Source organism: Triturus cristatus, chromosome 1_2 (genome assembly GCF_964204655.1).
Source record: "Triturus cristatus chromosome 1_2, aTriCri1.1, whole genome shotgun sequence".
In the NCBI taxonomy this organism is placed as follows: domain Eukaryota; kingdom Metazoa; phylum Chordata; class Amphibia; order Caudata; family Salamandridae; genus Triturus; species Triturus cristatus.
The window spans coordinates 216,788,578-216,809,835 of record NC_140580.1 but is presented as its reverse complement, the minus strand read 5'-3'; the positions used below and the strand labels follow the sequence as shown (position 1 = coordinate 216,809,835).

At 40.8% G+C, this 21,258-nt stretch overlaps 1 protein-coding gene across 2 annotated transcripts in view; it reads right to left on the bottom strand.

Moving 5' to 3' along the window:
- Positions 1-21,258, bottom strand: part of LOC146867068 (cGMP-dependent protein kinase 2-like) — a 1,824,148-nt gene that overhangs the window by 517,161 nt on the left and 1,285,729 nt on the right. For both annotated transcript variants that reach the window (XM_085603485.1, XM_085603486.1), the window contains exon 14: positions 5,220-5,361. In XM_085603485.1, coding sequence (XP_085459611.1) covers positions 5,220-5,361 — 142 coding nt within the window. The remainder of the gene's footprint in view (positions 1-5,219; positions 5,362-21,258) is intronic.

The following is a 21,258-nucleotide window of genomic DNA, read 5'->3' as shown; positions in this document are numbered from 1 at the left end:
GATTGGCAAGGGGGTTATATTGTCAAGTTGGATTGCAGTTTAAAATTACATTCAGGCTGCAATGGCAGGCCTCAGACATGGCTTAAGGGGCTACTTAAATGGGTGGCACGATAAGTGCTGCAAGGCCTCTAGTAGCACCTAATTTACAGGCCCTGGGTATATGGTGTATCACTCTACAAGGGACTTATAAGTAAATTAAATATGCCACTCAGGTGTGATACAATTTTAGCATGTTTAGGGGAGTGAGCACAAGCACTTTAGCACTAGCTACAAGTGATAAAGTGCACAGAGTCCAACAAAAACTAATTTCAGCAAAAGTGGACAGCAAAAGGCAAAATGTTTGGGGTGACCCTACAGAGAGGGGAGCCATAAACTAGGCCTCGGCAGAGTTTAGATTATGCCGGAGTAATCTCTGTAATTCTGCGTTACTCTTCACCGCGGCATTACTGATAATTACACAATTGTGTAATTAAAAGTAATTTGGGGGGGAAAATCCTACAGGCAAGATCACATCTAGTGAGCTTTCTGAATGTCCTGCTACATTTAGCACTGTTTCTTACAGCAAAATACATCCTTGTGCTCATTTTGGATGCGAAGGTCCATTTTGCGGTAAGAAAATAGTGCTAAATGCCAAATGTAAGTCGCAGGAAAATCCACCCCCAGGAGCACATTTAGCAATGCTGAGCCGCTGCTCATTCTTGCTAACCCTGTTCTGTTGCAATTAGAACAATTTATTAGCGCAAAATGCATCCTTACATCATAAATGCAGAATACTCTTCTAGTGTAATCTCATGAAATTCATAGGAAATTCTGCATTATTTCACTTAACAGAATTACATGAGTTACGCCGATCCCTGGGACCAACACAAGAAGACAAATTAAAGCTGATGGAAGCTGACAAATAAGAAGCAAGCAAATGAGAGTGACAATGAAGACAGTCATTGGTAAGCAATGAGCAGGCTCTAAGCCCAATGTAAGCTCACAACATGTCCTTCTACAGACAGCGCATGTGCATTTGAAATATTTTTTCAAATTACTTAAAGAAAACAAAAGTTACAGGTGATGTAAAAATGTATTTCCCATTCATGCTGCCATGGGAATGCTTTGCCAAAAAATTCTCTGAAACATCTGTATATATTTTTCGTATTTGGAATGCAACTCGAGAGCAATGTTTAGGCCTTATAGGGCAAGAGATCTCTAAGCTTACAGTGGAGTTGCGACCCTAGGAGCGTCATGATAGGGTGAAATGAAATGCCGAGAAGGCAAGCTGTTATTTTGCCTAAGTTTGATATTTCTTTTTCTTTTTCAAAATCAAGCTCCCAAACCAGTTCTTTGCTTTTTAAAGAATCAATCAGGGGGTTTGCCCTGCTGTTCAACCCCATTAAAAGAGTTTTCAGCCAGGGCATCTATGTTTTGTATTGCAGTCCTGGGCAAGAAAGTCTAGTGATGATTGCCCTGCCTTAAATGGGGTGGAGCATCAAACACTATGACATGGTGGCCCAGTGATGGGTAAGCCACATGGTCAAAGGATTGTGATAATGAAGCTAATTGAGACACTACAGGCAGAAAACCCCGTTCCTCCTCCAGGGAAGGGGCATCCACGATTTTGGTGCAGTGACCTGGCAATTTATGGAGGTTTACCCACCCCCAAAACTCTAAATTACATCCTACTTCTTTTAGATACTTTTTGAGATGTGGTAGCAGGTCATGCAGCGTTTTTTAAATATTAACATTACAAATTGCATTGATGTAGTGAGAGTTTGTATCGATCACAGATAAAAAAAATGGAAAACTGGTCTGATTGTCTTGCACATCTTTTACTCTCATCTGCTCATTCTCCAAATGCACTAATTGTTTATGATCCATGGCAAGGCAAAAATGCTGAGAGCAAATGACCAAAGAGTCATACAAGCTGGCAGATTACCTTCAAACCCCCTGCAGTCATAGACCACTCTTCCCCAGCCCTCTCTACGACTGAAATAGAGAACAAGGAATGTGTTGTAAAAATATATCAGCTGATCCCCTCAGTGTACCTGGCCTTCCCAGAGCAAGCTGGGCAAAAGTGATTATTTGGCCTACCTCCCAAACTCTACCAGTGGCTATGGAGCTGAGTCCATTTAGTAAAAGGTCTTCACCCAACCCTTGCCAATTATGTACCTTACATAAAGGCAAAGTAGCAATGTTAATGTGGATATTTCTCCTCACACACATCATGATCAAGGATTATAAGCAGCTGCCATTAGTACCAGTTTGCTATCTGTGTGGCAGGAGGAGGATAGGGAGGCTTTGTACTTCCTCACATGATCAGAAGGCTGGGAGCCTCCCATTGAAATTGACAGAATGTCAGCTTTACTGGATTTCCAAAGTTTTGGGGAGACAAGGACTGCTTCTAGCTGACCTAGTCTTTCTCCACTCCCATTAAAATCAACCTTTGAAACTAATTCCTCTATCTTCTAGGGCATTATGTAACCTGTTTTCTTTCTTCTGGCTAAAAACCCATCTGTTCCGTCTTATCAAAACTAAGACTGCATTTGTACGTTTTTCTTAGTTCCCTTCTCCATTAACCTATTTAGTTTCTGCATAAAGTACACTATTACCTGTTAGATCAATTTGCACTATAGTTAAAAATTACATAAATAACAAGCACTGGCAAACCCAATAGGTCTGGCATTGTCCGACAGCCTTTTGGCAATTTTTGTTTCGTTTTGTAAAGGGTTTAGAAAAACTTAATTGTTTGGGAATCTGCTGGGCATTCGTCAATCTCAAAGAACCACATTGATTTAAGGAAAAATATATTTGGTCTCCAAAAAGCACAAACAAAATAAAGTAAAAATCAAGAAAAATCAAGAAAGCAAAAAAGCTAGAGAATAAGAAAGAAAAGAAGGAAGAAAGAAAAAAGAAAAAAGGAAGGAGGGAAAAAAGAAAAGGAAAAGGAAAAGAAATAAAAGATACAAACAAACAAAGAATGGAAAAGGAAAGAAAGACTAAGGAAAAGAAAGAAAAGGAAACAAAGGAATGAAGGAAATAAAAAATGCAAGAGAGAAAGAAAGCAAGGAAGAAGGAAAGAAAGAAATAAATCCATGAAAATAGGTTTACAAGTGCTGCAAATGAAACAGGATAAAGGTTGGTTTTCAATCTGAAGTTTATTAAAGAACCATTGGTGCACTTGAGTCCAGAGTAAACGTGTTCTGAAGAATTGTCTGCCTGTGAACTGCTTGCATAGTAAAAAGAGGATAACTTAAAACAGAACAGGTTCACATGGAGGCTGTGAAATACTAGCAGTCACATAAACCACGGACACTTTATAAGGAATTTACAACAGGATTGGCAACAGACAGGAACTGATAAAAATTGGGGTTTGGCCTGTGCTCACATTTGGTATAAAAAAGAGTAGTTCATTTTTTTAATAAAAAAATTAAAAATGGGGATAGAAAAAAAGCAATAATCAAAACAAACACACTGACAACAGAGAAAATATTTATTAAACATAGAGAAATATCTTGTTTCTCAATGTATAAGATCCATCTTCATTAGATTAATCCTATGAGGCTGTCACATGCATAGGGTTCGAAACTCAAATAAAAAAATTGACAGTAACTACAACAAAAAGAATAGATTAGGTGTAAACATTTCGGTCTCCGTCGTATCCAATCAGTGAGACCATTTTCAGGACAAAGGAGAGTTGTGTGTGATTTCTTGACCCCCTTAGTTGAATAATTTAGAAGAAGATTCAAATTCTCAGTGGAGGAGTCTTTGATTAGTTCATATGATTGAGCAATAGATATAAATCAATTTGCCTCTCGACGCAGAGAGGGGGAATAAGTATCTTGTTTTAAAAATGCAGCGGCATCCATGATACGATCATAGTGAAAGATCTAAGAAAATTAGAAAACCTTTTGTTGTTTTTTCTGTACCCCTATTTTGAATTTTTTAATTTAAAATTAACTACTCTTTTTTGATACACCCGCTGACTGAATTTGTTTTGCTTTTATATTTTTTGTAATTTTTTTTCCTTCTTGAACTGATTTGAGTTATCCTATTGAGTGTCATTAGATGTCGCGATGATTAAGACATAGTCATTTTGAATCATTTATTTTTGAATGAATATCTTGTTGTCAACTTTAACTTTTTACTTTATTACCCAAGCCCCAAAGGAACGTTTGCGTTGCCCATTTTCTTGCTACACATTTTGTATATAGCATCCTGCTTTCATCTCAGGCTCTAAACACAAAGGCATCACTAACATATTATATAGTTTAAAAAAAACACTGGCACTGAAGGGGACTACTTTGTGTGTAGATGTCCGCATTGTGAGAGAGCAAAATACAGTCACTCAAAGTGAATTTAACCACTGACTTAAGTAGGCTGACACATTGCCCCATTTTGCATGCTGTATTCAGCGATAGCAAAATGTGAATGATACAACAACAGACCAATGGATGAATAGAGGAGTCTGGAAGTCTCTTTAGATAAGTATTTTTTCCATATAATTTTAGTAAAATTAATAGCTCTGGGTTAGCGCCATACCTAAAAAGGACAGCTGTTGGGCCATATTCCTTGTGGGAGGTGTGAAGGAACAAGCCCTGCCCCACAGAGAATGATCTAAGAAGATATTGATGGTGCCTGCCCTCGCCAGCAGGAGTACATAAACTGCTCTTTGGATGCTCTCCCTCCTGCTCTGAGTAGAATATGAAAACAAAAGTAGCTGCTCAACCTGCTAGAGTGATTTATTACAGTAGCCTTCATTTTATATATACACACACACATACACATACACAGATGACATCAGAAATTGCATCACCTCATCTGACACTACTGGTTAGAAAGCGTATCACAGGGCCCTTTACATCATCAAATACATCTAAAGTAACAACAATTCTCTTTTGAAAGGATTACATGTTGTAACTAAGGATGGGCAAAGTTAATTTTTTCAGTTGAAGTTCAACAAAGTTCCAGAATATTGCCATTGGCTAAGTTTGCCATGTAACCGGTTTAACTTTACCATTGCCCAAGAAAACTTTTTTACCACCTTGTGTTTTGCTAAAAAATGGAAAAAGTCATAAATTCTTAAACTATGCAATGCTGCCAAATTTTCCATAGACACTTGTGATAGAAACAATAATGCATTTGTTACTTCACACATCCTTGGTAGCAACTATCTCAATTACTTCTTGGTTTCTAGTGAATTTCCTTTAGCAACACCTTTCATGGTCACTCACCATTTTCACATAGCCATCAGAATCAAGAAGCAAGTTCTCTGGCTTTAAGTCTCTATAAACGATCCCCCGGTTGTGCAGGTAATCAAAAGCTTCCAGGACGCAGCCAATGCAGAAGCGCGCTGTTGTCTCATCAAAGAAGGACCTGTGAGTTTGAAGGAAAGTACACAGTAATGAACAGCATTCATGCCAATTCAACCACTCCCCTCCATGAGCTGGAGATGTATTTATAAATGAATTGGTAATCCTGCATTCAACAGGCAGTATTGTAATGCAATTAGTAAGAGGAGGAAATGGTGACTGGATGGGAGGAAGTAGAAAAGGAGAAGAAAGTATGGGGTCAAAGAAGTGAGGGGAAAATAAATAGGACAATCAGGGACATTGATTCACCGACATGTCGAAAGTGATATCATACGCCATTTGTCCGTAAGGACAGGAAGTGCCATCATTTGAACTTTAACCCTGAATCTTTCCATGAAGTGATGTCACATGTACTTAACCATGAGAACATCACAAAAAGTCCGACAATAATTGCATGATTAATATAACAACACAACACAGACAAATGTATGTGTAATGTATGTCATTTATTCTTTGATATGGCCGATTTATTCAATGTGAACTAAGTTATTGGCTTCAATTATTCCTTTGTAATAATATATTTTGACTTATGATCATTTTATGATATTATGATATTTTGACTTATAATCATTTACAAGGCACTAACACTGTGAAGCACAGAGGTAAGGGCCATATGTATTAATGTTAGGTTTGCAATTCTCAAATAGCGAATTTTTGAGAATCGCTATTTGAGAATCGCAAAATGCTATGTATGTAGGATTTGCAATACATTTTGCGAATCCTACATATTCCTTAATTGCGAATCGCAAATTGAAATTCGCAATTAAGGAATACCTCCCCATTCATTCCTATGGGCCTAGAAGCCGATAGCAATGAATCGGAAGACATTCTCAATTTGCGATTCTCAATTAGAGAATCGCAAATTGAGAATGCAATTTCAAGTGTGCCAGGCTGTCCAAAGGATACCCTGTTGCACCCCTGAAATGAGCATAGGTGCACATGTGGCGCACATACATGCCCTAAGGGCATGTGTGTGCACCACATGCCACTTTGAAAAATGCAAAAATTTGCATTTTAGAAAGAAATCGCAAATTACTACCAACCTGTAGTTGGTGGTAATTTGCGATTCCTTATGCCATATTCGCACAACTTGGATACCTCATACATTCCATTTAAGAAATTGCAAATTGTGATTCCTTAAATGCATTTGCAAAATAAGGAATTGCAAATTTTGCGATTCCTTATTTTGTGAGGCAATTTTTCTTTTATACATACAATTAAGCCTAATTTCGGCATCTGCGATCGCAATTTTGAATGATACATATGGCCCTAAATGTTTTATATGAACACATAATATTTGGTAAATTCACAATAATAAACATGACAATTACTTGTAAAAAATGTGACTTTTGTTTCATTTTTTTTTTGGGCATAAAAGCGCACATAGCACTGCTGAATTTATTTAGCTTTGAAGTGTAAGGCATATTATTCAGGTGCAGAAATTGAACAGTGCTCATCAAGACACTGCCTACCATCTGTTCTTGCAGTGGAGGATCATGTGAGTATGTGTTATATCCAAAGCTCAAACTTAGCCAAAAGGCAACAGAGTGCTGTATGGGTCAAAGGCAGAATAAAGTCAACAAGTGATAATAGTGGTAGCTGACTCTGGGCTGTTCATGCATCGTGATGTAGAGTTATTTAAAGAGGTGCGTCTTAAGCTCTTTCCTAAGATGGAGCACAGATGGGGCAGTTCAGGTGAATACATTGATATATTTACAGGTACTGAGTGTATTGATGGAAAATGACTGTTGCTCTGGTGATTTTTAAAATGGTGGGTGCTCCCATACGATTAATTACTTCTAGTATGCCAGCTCCAGCATTTTGTCATGGATGTCCAATATGTCAAGTATTACCTCTGTTATGCCAGTTTCATTATTTGGTCACAGGTGCCTGTAATGCTAAGAATTGCCTTCAGTATGCCAGAGCCAACAGCAAACTCACAAGCATAACACCACATTTTGCTCATGCCCCCTTATGTACACTCACTTAATTTATTCTCACTCACTCTTGCTCACTCGTACGTTCTCACTCACTCACACATGTGCACTCAGTCTTACTCATTCCTTCTCAAGCTTACTCATTCTTTCTGGCTCACCTATTGTCACTCACTCATCCGAAAGTGATTGTGCTAAATGTATATGCTAGAGGCACAGTGGGAGGAAAAGTGTCAGAAACTGTATCCCAACTTGATACCTTTGTAGATGAGATTAGAGGCAAATACAGTATAATAATTGCTGGTGATTTTAACTGTTGCTTTGAGCCCCTGGATTTAGAAGACTGTCATCTTGGTGAAGAAGAAGACTCCCAGTGGAGTATACCTATTCTGACCCTTGACCCAATAAAGAAATGCACTGCAGCTGCACTCCAATTGAAAAGTCTGTGTTTGGAGAAGGGTTTAAGAGCAGTGAATGGGAGGTGCAACTCTGACAGTAGGGGAGCCCATACATTTTCTAGTGGACCTAAAAGGAGCCGAATAGATTATTTTCTTTTTAGCTTGGAGTTGTGGCACTTCCTATTGATATGGAGGTTCGAGACAGAACAGAAAGTGATCATAACCCTCTGTTATTATCCCTACGGTTGCTAGACCTACATACCCTGTCTCATCCGTTGGAGTATGTCACAGCGGATGTTGCCCTTATGCAAGATATGAGAAGATTAAAATGGTCAATGCTTTCTGACAATAGCACCATATTAGAGCAGATGACAGCTGAGGTCGAGAACACATTAGCCGTTCTTGCAAACTTGGAAACTCAGGAAGCAATTAATCAAAATATTCCACAGGTGCATGATTCTCTGTTTGCCAACCTAAAAACCTTTTTTATTAAACAAGGAAAGTCTAAGAGACACGTGCCCTTAAATCTGCTAAATGGAACAACAAGGCATGTAGAGTAGCCTATAAAAATCTGTCTAAAGCCATTAAATCGAGAATATACTCAGACATAAGGTCTGCAAGGTCTCTATATAAAGCTACTCAGCTTAAAGCTAAAAAAGAGGCAGATGACCAACGTTGGCGTGACCTCCACTTAGCTAGTAAGGAAAGGGGTATGCAGAAGTTTTGGGAACTTGTTAAATGGGGTAATGGTGAGATAAGTAAAATACCCCATAACTTTGTTGCCCCCGAACAGTGGGTGCACCATTTCCAGGTGCAATTTAATTCTCCAAGTGCTATTTTAGCTCAACCTCAAATACAAAAGTCCGATTTAGTTGTAATCTTTAATAAGGCTGAGGTGGAAAAAGCTCTAAAATCTGTTCCTAAGGGAAGAGCTCCCGGACCGGACTGTATTCCAGCGGACCTGTTTTTATTTGATAAGGATAACTGGGTTGAATATATTTTAATACTCACAAATGCAATAGCCAGTGATGCCCCAGTTCCAGAGTCCTGGCGCGGAGCAGAAATTCTCCCAATTTATAAAAAAGGAGACCGCGCCAACCCTAGCAACTATAGGCCTATTAGCCTGATTGATTCAATGCAAAAAATTATGGCAAGGTTAGTGTTAAGTCGTATCCAGTCCTGGATTGATGATAAAGGCATAATGTCCCCGTTACAGGCTGGTTTTCGTCCACACGTCAGTACTATAGACCAAGTGTTCAGGTTCATATTAATTTACTGGCGCGTGGCAATCATCGCAGGCGGTACGCTTTACGCGGCCTTCATTGATCTTAAATCAGCATTTGATCTAGTTCCACGCTCCAAGCTGTGGGGGGCTCTGGAGGCCATGGGCATGCCACCAGAATTGTTATCTCTGGTGGTCAAGTTACATGAGTCGAATTTCGCCCAAGTAAGGTGGGGATCCCAGGGCAAGACTACTGAAAGATTTTTGGTATCTAAGGGGGTCCGCCAAGGATGTGTCATGGCTCCAACCCTTTTTAGTCTATTTATAAATAGGGTCGTTAACTACTTCACCTCGTTTCCAACTGACGCTCCAACTCTTGCAGGTGTGAAGGTCCCCTTGCTTATGTTTGCAGATGACACCCTGATTATTTAAAAAACACAAAAAGGGTTGCAAAGGGCATTAAGTCGATTTGAGGAATTTTGTGCAGACCATGAGTTGTTGATAAATGCGGACAAAACCAAATTCATGGTCTTGCACAAACATAAACGGATTAGAGGAGACGTATATTTGAATAACACCAAATTAGAACAAACTGATGTTTTCACCTACCTGGGGGTAACCCTGGGCAGAAAATTAAACTGGCAACCCCAGATCGATTTGATGGCCCTTAAGCACGCCCAATTAGCTGCTGTGCTAGGGAAAGAACATAAACTATCACAGACCAAGCCGGTAGGACCAGCACTTCAGATTTATAATACCAAGGTAAAAGGGTCAGTTCTATATGGTGCAGAGTTATGGGGTTTTGACAACATAACCCCTTTAACCGTGGCACAGAATAAACTCCTTAGAGCTCTAACCGGTCTCCCTCAATCTACTCCCCTGAAACCCTTTTACTTAGATCTTGGGTGTCACACGCTTGAAGAGGCAGCACGATTTAGACCAGTTGCCTTCTGGAGAAGACTATGGTCAACTCCGGAGTTGGTAGTCTATGCCAACGCATTGAAAGATGTTATTGGAGCCGACACATCCCACAAGATTCTTTGGTTACAAAAGATCAAAAGTGGACTACAGGATATGGGTCTAAGCCATTTATGGGAGGATCCTGTTGGTAATTCCTTCCCCTCTAAGAGGACCTTTAAAGAAATTTATTGGAATATGGTCAGAACTAAGTCAGCACATCTCTCTACGAATACCTCCTTGACTAATTTATTTTTGGACCACAAAAGTGTGGCCAAATATGAGGACTACTGAGATTTTATAACAAAACCAGGTGACAAAGAACTCTATTTCCAGTTTAGAGTAGGTACCCTTCCGGTTAAAGCTTTCACCTGTAAATGGAAGAGTGTACCGGGTAACACATGTGTTTTCTGTCCTGAGCAGGCAGAGACAGTTCCCCATATATTCTTCACCTGTCCGGCGTATAAATCTCCTAGAGCTAAATGGATTAAAGTCTTATGCTCTAATATGGGCACTCGATCTTGTGCCACTCCTCTCCGCATATTAACATCAAATACCGAGGAGCATATTGTGATAGCCGTGTCCAAATTTTTGAGTTGGGTGTGGAAAATAAGGGCAATTAAGATGAAGACAATCTGAGCATGTGCTGGCTTTTTAGGACTAAGTCAAACTATCCATAGGTCTAGGGGGAAAGCAACTTCTCAAAGATAGCAAGGACCCCCTGATAATTCCTAGGACAGGGTATTATATATTTGAAAATTAACAACCTAGGCAATTCAAATGGATAATAATACAAACTAATTCTGTATCCACTAGTCAGAACAGCTCAATACCATGAAACAAGTATGGAAATTATAGTTGTTTTTTAATTGTAATTAATTTGTACATTCATCAATAAAAACATTTTATTATGCATAAACAGGTATTAAAATCATTACAGTGATTAAAAGTAAATAAATTGTGATCTACACAGGAATGAGAAGTAAACAAAGTTGTGGCACAATTGTATACTTTTCGACGCGCGTTTCGGCGTAATAAACGCCTTCGTCAGGAAAAAAGCCACAATTCCTGTGCTCCAAAATGATAGATGCTGGAGTTCCAGGAAGTTAAAAGTTGTGTCGGATAAGCGAATACCTTGATACTTAGGTGTTCATTTGATGGTACTCAGTCAGTCGAGGAGTGGATAACTTTTCTTTTATACATATTGCATGGATATTAACTGGAAATGATGTTTAAATCTCTGTTCGATAACGGACTCTTTTTTTAGGGTGCCAGTTCTTAGTTGGATTGAAGATGTTTGGCGTACAAATAGCGTAAGCACAGTAGGTATGATTTAACCTTCGTGTTTAGGCGCTTGTTATATCAGCAAACGCACTCCTCGGTCGGTAGACTGGTGTGTCTTTGGATGGCGGGTAAAAAGCCTTTACCCGCCATCCAAAGACACACCAGTCTACCGACCGAGGAGTGCGTTTGCTGATATAAGAAGTGTCTAAACACAAAGGTTAAATCATACCTACTGTGCTTACGCTATTTGTACGCCAAACATCTTCAATCCAACTAAGAACTGGCACCCTAAAAAAAGAGTCCGTTATCGAACAGAGATTTAAACATCATTTCCAGTTAATATCCATGCAATATGTATAAAAGAAAAGTTATCCACTCCTCGACTGACTGAGTACCATCAAATGAACACCTAAGTATCAAGGTATTCGCTTATCCGACACAACTTTTAACTTCCTGGAACTCCAGCATCTATCATTTTGGAGCACAGGAATTGTGGCTTTTTTCCTGACGAAGGCGTTTATTACGCCGAAACGCGCGTCGAAAAGTATACAATTGTGCCACAACTTTGTTTACTTCTCATTCCTGTGTAGATCACAATTTATTTACTTTTAATCACTGTAATGATTTTAATACCTGTTTATGCATAATAAAATGTTTTTATTGATGAATGTACAAATTAATTACAATTAAAAAACAACTATAATTTCCATACTTGTTTCATTGTATTGTGCTGTTCTGACTAGTGGATACAGAATTAGTTTGTATTATTATCCATTTGAATTGCCTAGGTTGTTAATTTTCAAATATATCTAGGGGGAAAGCAATACATTTTTCTCATTTTATGTACGGTTTTTTATCACAGTTTTAGAATGGAATGAAATCCTTTTTTAATGATATGTTTTTAACCTTCATTGTTTCCATATTGTATTTTATTGCTAACTGTTTTTGTATATGTGTCTTTTATGATCATAATGATCGCAATAAAGACGTTTTTGACTGGACTTGACTCATTCATTTATTCTCACTCAGTCAATCTCACTCACATACACTTTTACTCTGATTCATACTGACCAGCACTCCCTCGAATTCACTATTACTCTCACACACTCAATCTCATTATAACTCATTCATTCTTACTCACAGTTACACTGATGAACTATCACTCACTCTCACTCATTCCCAGTTATTCTTATTCATATTCCCCAACACTCATTCTTACTCATTCATTTTTATTCACTCTGACTCACTTGCAGTCACTCTTACACAAACTCATACTGATTTAATGACACTCAATCTTACTTATTCTCAATCAAGCTCTCTCACTCACACATACATGCACATACATACAGACACATGCTCACATATACATATACACAATATCACCCGCATACACGCACACAACATATATTTAAAAGTATTTAATTTACTTGACTCAGCTGCCAGCAAAGGTCACATTCCAGCTCCTAGTGTTCCATTTTTATTACACTAAAATTAATAAAAGACTACTGACTATCAGTGTAATAAAAATGGACGGAAAACAACAAAGGATTAGCCCAAACACCCATAAGGGCATGCTATGCCACTGTTCATGGCAATCATTTTGCAATTCTGAGGCCATGGGTCACAAAGGGTAAGCCAGGGGTCAAAGCCGTGACCCCTAAATGACAACCATGAGCACAATGTGTGAGTGAATGCATTCAATACATATCAGTTCCATAAAACTGGTGTCTTTTTATCAGAGTTAGGACAAAAAAGCTTCTGATGCAGGTAAACAACAAAACAATGTTGATTAGTTGAACACACATATATCTACCAATAACAGACAAGCATTGGCATTATTAACAAGCCTGACTTTGACTGCAATCCTAATTTGCTTGTTTCCCCTACTACTGCTATCCTTTAATATTATTTTATCACTGTAATGAAGAAACATGTTGGGCATCTTTGAACGTTAAGCTAAGACTAAAATATAAATAAAATGCATTGCAAGATGTCCAGCTACATGTGTGCATGTATGTAGAAGCATGGATGGTGACTTGAAGGCTGACGGAATGTTCCTCTATGTAATATGTATGTGTATGCATTTTTTAAAGATACCGCCTTAGAAATGTCAAACCTAAAAAGGCAGTGGAAAAGTATTGTTTGCGCAAATCAGATAAAGACCCCTGTGGCATTGGAAAGGAATAAGACCACCTGTGAAACAAAAAGGACAAAACAGCTCATAAAGGACGTTTTTGTCTTCCTGTTTTCAATATGCAGCACTTGGGATTTTGATGAAATTCCTGCTTGATAGGGGGATATTTACTGAGATAAACCTTCAATGTTGACTACCAGGGGGGCGTATTAATGATATGCCGTCTTGTGCTTACATATCATTGTTAGGCTTTATTCACCAGGCGACTCACAACTATTGAAGGAGATGTAATATAATGATTACATATCTGGTTTCTAAATCACAAAAGTGGAGTTCCATCAATTATCCTCCCTACCCCCACTTTCAAAAAAGCAAGAACGAAGATAAAGTCCAATTGTCTGTTATTAAATCCTCCAGAGGATAACTACTATTGCCATATAAAAGAACAGGAAGTACCAAACTTCTTTTTTGTATGCCCGCTGCCTCCATGTAAGCTGTGATCTTCAAACAAGCTTTTCCAATTTCTTTAACAACATTTATCACAGGATCATAAATAGGCAATGCCCCCTGGTCATTAATTCTCACCATTTTATTCCATATGAAGAAAAGACTGATACCTTTGAAGCAGGTCAGCTTGGCTATATTTGACCACCAACAAATTGAGAAACAAACTAGTGTCACTAATGAGCACCCCTATCCAAAACCATAGAGCCCCGATACAGGCAAGCTCTACTACACCCACATGTACTCACCAGAGAGCCATTATCCACCTATGACCAATCTGCCTCTAAAAGAAAACTGCAACACCTTCGGCAATCTTGGGTTCCCCAATATATAGGTGACAGATTTATGTAGCACTACTTCCCAAAAAGTCAGTCATTTCCTGCCATGTTTCTACTCACATTGTGGACAAGCAAATAGCAAGTAATACTTTGTTTGTGCCCTTTGTTAAACACCAGATATGGTGCCAGGATGTGCAATCTGCTTTAGGCCATTCCCCTTCTACTCTTTGCTCTTACTGAGACACAGTTCTTCACAGACGTACCTACAACAGATGTAGGAGACCAGGTTCTCCTGGGAAGAAATTGGTCAAACATTCCTTGTGTTTCCTAAGATCTCCTAACCCTAGAGGTTTTTCTCATGTCCTTCTTTACTGAAACCTGGGGAGTAAGATTAGGCTATCCCTAAAATGCACTGTCAAAAATTGTCAAAGACTAAACTTGAGAACAATAATAATAATGGCTGGTTTACTGACAACAGTCATCAGCCGAAGTAAAAGGGCTTATGCTGTGAAAGACTCTGGACCAAATCAAATAACACATATAGCAGAAGCATCAAATTCCAACAGAGACTTACTCAGTAACTTCAGAGAGTTAGTGGCCTCAAAACATGCACAAAGCACCATCTTAGACTTGCCTGAAGAATGCAATGAACTGATATCATGCTTCCAAAAACAGATTTCTCTTAGTAAACACATTATCTGCAGTAACACCAAGCAATGGTAACCGTGCCATGCAGCCTGTGTTTTGTGTAGTATCTCTTCAAATTACCTTGCTGCAACCACAAACCTCAGCTTGGATTTTAACCTCCAAAAAAGGAGTTAGTCCCCAACCTGTCATAACCACCTTTACTGTCTTCATAAGTTTCTCCATCTCGGCTAGTAAATGCCCCCTTCCCAAACCATTACAAAAACAATGGGGAAACCCTGTGTGCCTCAGAACCTGGGCATGAAACTATAAGGCTACAGTGGTTCTGTAGGGTGTGAGACCGATTTCTTCACAGAACTATATTATTTTCAACAGTAACCGATAGGAACACATGCGAAAATCACTTTGTGTATACCGAGTTCAATCAGAATATTTATTTAAACTAAATTTCTCAGGCTGTGAACAAAAACAGTGACAAATAGTGCATTGAAATAAGTGCTCAGTGACTGTTGTGCGGTGGATGCAATATATACAAATTCAGATAAAAAATGTACAAATATTCACAAAAGAGATTCCAATTTATTTGCAAGGGGGGTCAGTACACGTATAATCAATGTCTATGGTAGTGCGCCAGAATGCATTATATTCAAAAACCAGAGCCTCGATATTACTGAGCCAACAAATTAGTAACGCCGATGTTTCAAACCTGACGACAGGTTATTTCATGGGTGTCATAGCGGGTCTTCTCAAGGCTATAGAGTAGGTGTAGACAGCCAAAAATTGAAGTCTGGAATTCTCAGATGCCCTTTTCTTCCCGAATCCTAAAAGTATCTGATGTGAATCAAATGCCAGTATGGTCTCGGATTGATTTGCGAATGAAAACTGGACAGTAAATTGGCCCTTTTCTTTACTTTAAAGGTGTGAGATTTCTAATGGCACGTCCTTCGTCAAGACAGTCGATGTGCCATTTTTAATAAAGTGATTGTGAAAGCCTATCTGAGCGAAGGTGGTAGCCGACCTGTCTCATGCGATTTGCCAAATACAGCCAGCAACTGGGGAATCAGGAGCCCGGCGTACACATTAATGAATTCTGCCTTAAGGCTGTCCGGCCCTGGAGCTTTTTTATTTGTCAGAGCGGGTATTGCCGCCAGGATATCCGATGCTTCAATTGGCTCATGTAAATATTCTCGGTGCCCGTTCACCAACCAGGCGCATGCAATGTCCAATAGATACGCATCCAGAGCTGGAGGATCAGCGCTCCCCCATGACTTGTACATGTGAGCATAACAGCCACAAAATTGACCCACTAGGGCCTGAGGTGTGTAGTGTTCCTCACCCTTCACGTATATGATTTTGGAAATGTGATGGTGCTCAGCGCGAAGCTAAGTTACGACATGGCCTGCCTGCCGCCCTCGCCATAGACACGAGCAATGTGTCTTCTAGATAGGTAGCGTATTTCAGTTTCCGCTGTCTCATCGTACTCTAAAATCAAGTTGTGAATGCGGGATAGTGTGGGTGCCCATGGCCTGGATTCGTATCTTTCAAGCCCCGCTAGGGCCTTCTCGATCCTCGTCAGCTGTCCCCGAATATATTTTAAAATACCAGCTGCTGTACTGATGCATACTTCCCTTATAGTGATCTTGAAGGCCTCTCAGAGAGTCGCAGCACTGTCTACAGTACCTACATTCAAATCAAAGTATTGCCCTATTGCTTTTCTGATGGTGTTGGCATATGTAGGGTCTAATAGAGCTTCTGAACGGAATCTCCATGTGAATGGGCGGTGGGTATTAGTGGGAATCATGAGGGGGAGCTTAATCGGGTTATGATCGGATAGTGTGCGAGGGAGAGGGACGACATCTGTCACCTAGGCATTCACCCCCTCACTCAGCAGCCAGTAGTCCAGACGGGACCAGCTACCGTGCGCCGTAGAGGCATGTATACCCTCCAGTGTAGCCCAATTGTGAAGCCCCCACGCCTCAATCAACCCAAGCTCAAGCATGCCATCCCTGATGCATTGGGTGGCTCTAGGAGTACGTCCACCTTGTTGGCTAGATTTATCCTTGCTCGGGTATAAGTGCGTGTTAAGGTCCCCCCCACACACAATTTCCGTTGCAGGCCATTAAAGCAGCACACTAAGAATTAGTGCAAACGCCTGAGGTTCATCCGTGATTGGTCCGTAATCATTAGCAATAGTCAGCTAGGAGTCCCCGAACTTACAACGCCCAATAGCATAGCGCCCTTCCTCGTCTGTGCACGTTTGTATCGGAGTAAATGCAATACCTCTTTTTATAAGGATGAGAACCCCTGTAGCATAGGACGAATATGACGAGGCAAGTTTATACCCAGCCCACTTTAGAGAAATCTTGGCTTTAGACAACTTGGTCTGGTGCGTCTCCTGTAGAAGAGCATCTGAAGCCCATGTCTATCTAAATAAGCGAAGACCTGTCAAATTTTCTTGGGGGAATTTAGCCCTTGAACATTCCACATTATACATGTGAATTCAATTTATCTTCCATTGTGGCCATTTGTGAAGAAAAGTAGCATAGTGAGTACCCAGCTTCGAAATGTCAAACCTGTACATATATACCATAATCTGAGCATCGGGACAATTACAGTTAAGAAACCCCAACTTCCAGATTTTGTACCCCCCTCCCACTTTAGCATACCCAACTCGCCAAAGCCATCCTACAAGCTAAAACAAACCCAACAGAGTTCAACATGGTCTAGATGTGATATGAGACACACCCATTGGAGAATGCTGGAACACAACCTACTACCTAGATGACAAGGGAGGTGGCCGACTATAAAATGCATTCCCTAGATCATCCATCAAACAGAATCATGACATATAAGTGACCAGTGTCACCAATTTTGACAGTATATCACCCACCCTGCCGCAGGGGGGCATCATATGCAAAAAGGATACAGTGATATGAGTACAGTGCATCAGGAGCACTGCGCTTCAACTTCAGGAGAACACTGCAAACAATAGTGTAGTGAAAAAACAGCTTCCACTAGAAAAGACAGTTAGTTTAAGCACAGTACATTGTTCGTAGACAGTTAACCTTCATCGTCCTAGGCATCAGGAGCGGCTTTCTTCTTGCGTTAAAGGGATTTAGCATAGTCCATGGCCTGTTTCGAGTTGGTGAAAATCCTTGTCATCTGTTCCAATACAAAGCCGGGCCGGGTACTGGATGGCACATTGTACATTTTTAGAGATCAAGATCTTCTTCACTTGCTGGTACTTCTTTCTCGCTGCTTGGACTGCTGCTGTGAAATCAGGATAAAATGCCACTGTATTACCCTGATATGTGATGGTGCCTTTCTGCCGGGATATACGCAGCACCGAGTCACGGTCCCTGAAATTTAGTAACCGTGCAATGTTCGGTCTGGGTGGAGCACCTGGGGGAGGACGCAACGCCAGGGAACGATGAGCTCTCTCCACGATAAGTAACTGAGAGAGGTTTTGGGACCACAGATGTCACGGAGCATGTTTTCGACGTATGTCTCCAGCCGGCTTACATTGGTAGATTCCGGCAATTCCGTTATGCACAGATTATTGTGCCGTGACCTAGCCTCTAGGTCCTCGTTTTTGTACTGAATGATGGCCAGGACCTTCTCCATATCCAGTGCTTTGGAGGTCACTTGCTGGAGTCCATTCTCAACATCTCAGATACGTTGTTCTGCTTCGCCCAGTCGGGTACCGTGTCTGTCTAATTTGGGTGACACATGATCCATGCGGCCAATGAGGGCCTAAATTTTGCCATCTATGGACTGAGGACTGGCTTGTATCGCAGATAGTGTCTCCTCCAGGCAGGAGGAAGTCTCAGCGGGAGTTTCTAGCTCAGAGTCAGAAGTGGCCCCGTGTAGGTTTACCAGGTTTCCACTGTTCAAACGTTAGGCGCGGCTGGGTTTTGTTGTTTTTTCCCATTGTGAAAAGTCTCGTGGTGGCTCGGGTGTGATACGCACAGAGTAGGCATCACACGTAACAGTGGTTCCAACCTTATTGCTCTTATTGTGCAGCTGTCTTGCAGCCCCCAAACGTATTGACAAGCCAGTGACGCTATATGGATGGTCCCTGTCAATGCACACTCCCCCGTACTTCCTACGTCTATCACTGTAGGCTGAGTAAGGGTATGCAGACAGATGGGGTTGGGGTTAGGTGCAGCTCAGCCACTTGTAGAAGTGCTGCGATGCAGTCCGGCCACCTGGCTATGTAATGCAGGAGGACAGAACAGTACATCGCACACCGACACCACCCGCAGCACAGCTGCGATAGCACCCAACTAATGTCTTGCCTCATTGCCGCATTCAAACTGAGCCTGTCACTGTAGGTTCCCCCGGCAGCTCCACGGCGGTTCTGAGGTGCCTCATGGGGGGCACAATGCTAAGCTCGCCGCCCAGACAGCAACAGCTGGTAAGTGAAAACACCTCACAGCACAAGTATAGGGCCATCGCGATATGCCTAGTGAGATCCAACCTGTGCGCCACACACAACGTTCACGTCCCACGGCAGTAGTTCACAGCAGCAGGCCACACGCCAGCCTAACACGCAGGTACGGGCACCACACCTCGCCTCTTCACATCAAGCCCCCAGCCTTCCCAAGAGAGTACACAATGAAGCCAGGTACCTTCTCTGACACAGCTCACTGGTCCTGGCTGCGAACACACTGGGGGGTGCACCCAAGTGCCCAGGCCCCACGCAGGTATGGGCGCTGCATGCACCAAGGTCTCCCTCTTCCCGCTCCGCCCGAGCCAGTACGATGCACGATTCGGACAGCTGGATCGAGTCAGAGCCACCGACACGTAAACACTCTGGGAAGCGGACTCTGGGGGTTCGTGCTGGACTACTCTTCACCCATAGCCTTACGAGACAATCACAGGGGGGGACCCAAAAATCCCCCCTACACATGCATTTACAGTGCGTGTGGCACAGATGCGTCCCCACTACAGGGGGCGCCCTTGTGTGCAATGTACCTTTTTCATCAATGGGAGCCTATGTACGCATTGTACAACAGGCTGCCTTTGACTTCAATGGGGCTCCGAGTGACCCGTGTCCATCAGCACTTGTTCGTATCGCACTCGAAAAGCCCTCCGGATCCTAGTCGGACGGAGCCTTCTCCCAGCGAGATCGGAATCGGCTCCTAAGTGTTTGAGGTTTGGATATAAAGGGGATCTGAGATTGGAGAGATAGTTTGATGGACATTTGTAATCAGCCATTGGATAAATGCATAGTGGTATAGCCACCTTATACCTGTATCCTAGAGTTTATGCCAGAGTGGAACAAAGTGTTTGTAAGAACACTTTTGAAGACAGGAATAAGAGTTTCATAACTTGAGGCGGTAAGTATTAGATGGTGTTTCGGAGGGATTTTCTTACTTAAGTATAGGAGTGTGAAAGGGGTGGTATGAAGAACGTAAGTTGAACAAAATGTATTGACATGATGGGTGTAAAAAAGAATGTAGGGTACTTTAAGGAATGTTTTTAGTGTGACTGGCATCGTAGAAATAATCTTCAGGCCTTGGGTATCAAGGAAGGAGTGGAAGTGAATGATATCATATTATCATTCTCTTGTTCAAGACAACTTTTCCAGAAAAGCATGACTGGGAAACAATTACATAAGTGGAATAAAGAGAACATTGCAAGACCCAGGGCAGAATTTCTTTTTTTGAGAAATAAGTTTGAAAACAAAACGTTTCTGAGATGGCCCGTTCAGATGCTAGAAAAAACAGTTGAAGGTCATCCTATTGAAGAAGTATAATATCGAACACATCTGAGATAACGTAGGAGTGTATCATTCTTAAGCATAGCCAGCACTCAAATATATTCTGTTGTAATTAAGGTACTAAAGGGAGTGGAGTATTGCATACTGAGAGTACTTCATTTTAAATATATGTGTTATGAACATGATTAATTAAGTTACGTGAAAATGCACATATTAAGGTGACAGGAGAAATTAAACATAAAATGTGTTACTGTAAGATATTTAAGTAAGATGTGTGCAACCAGTAATTGACAGATTCATATGTATAACCCAAGTTAATCATGTGAAGGTATAACTTTAATGCTATTTTTGTAGTTGTTGCACTATATTAATGATAATGAGAGGCTGCGTGTATTTTCTAGAATGGGCACATATTTGTTAACCAGCGCATTAGTCAAAGTTGACAGTTAAATTGCAGCCTAATGTGTATGTTAGCTTAAATGCATGTGTTATTTCATCTCAGCCTAAAATTCTCTGTTTTAGTGCAAGCTCATTTTGCAATCTTATGTTTGTCTATGTTCATCCTTCGCTGTGGAGTTTTTGTCTCATTTTGCTTCTTCTGCAGGTGTGGAGAAGCCTCATTAGTTTGAATAAAGGAATTTTATCTTAGTAGAGAGCAAAGCCTGAGAAAGAGGATTCGGCCCAAAAAATCACAGCAACGAGCAAGGAGCGGAGTTCTCATTGGAGAGGAGAGAAAAAATCCAAGACGAGAACATGATAGTGTGTTATCTAGGTGGTAAAGGTGCTGAAAGTATTCAGTAGTGCCACAGCTATGGAAATT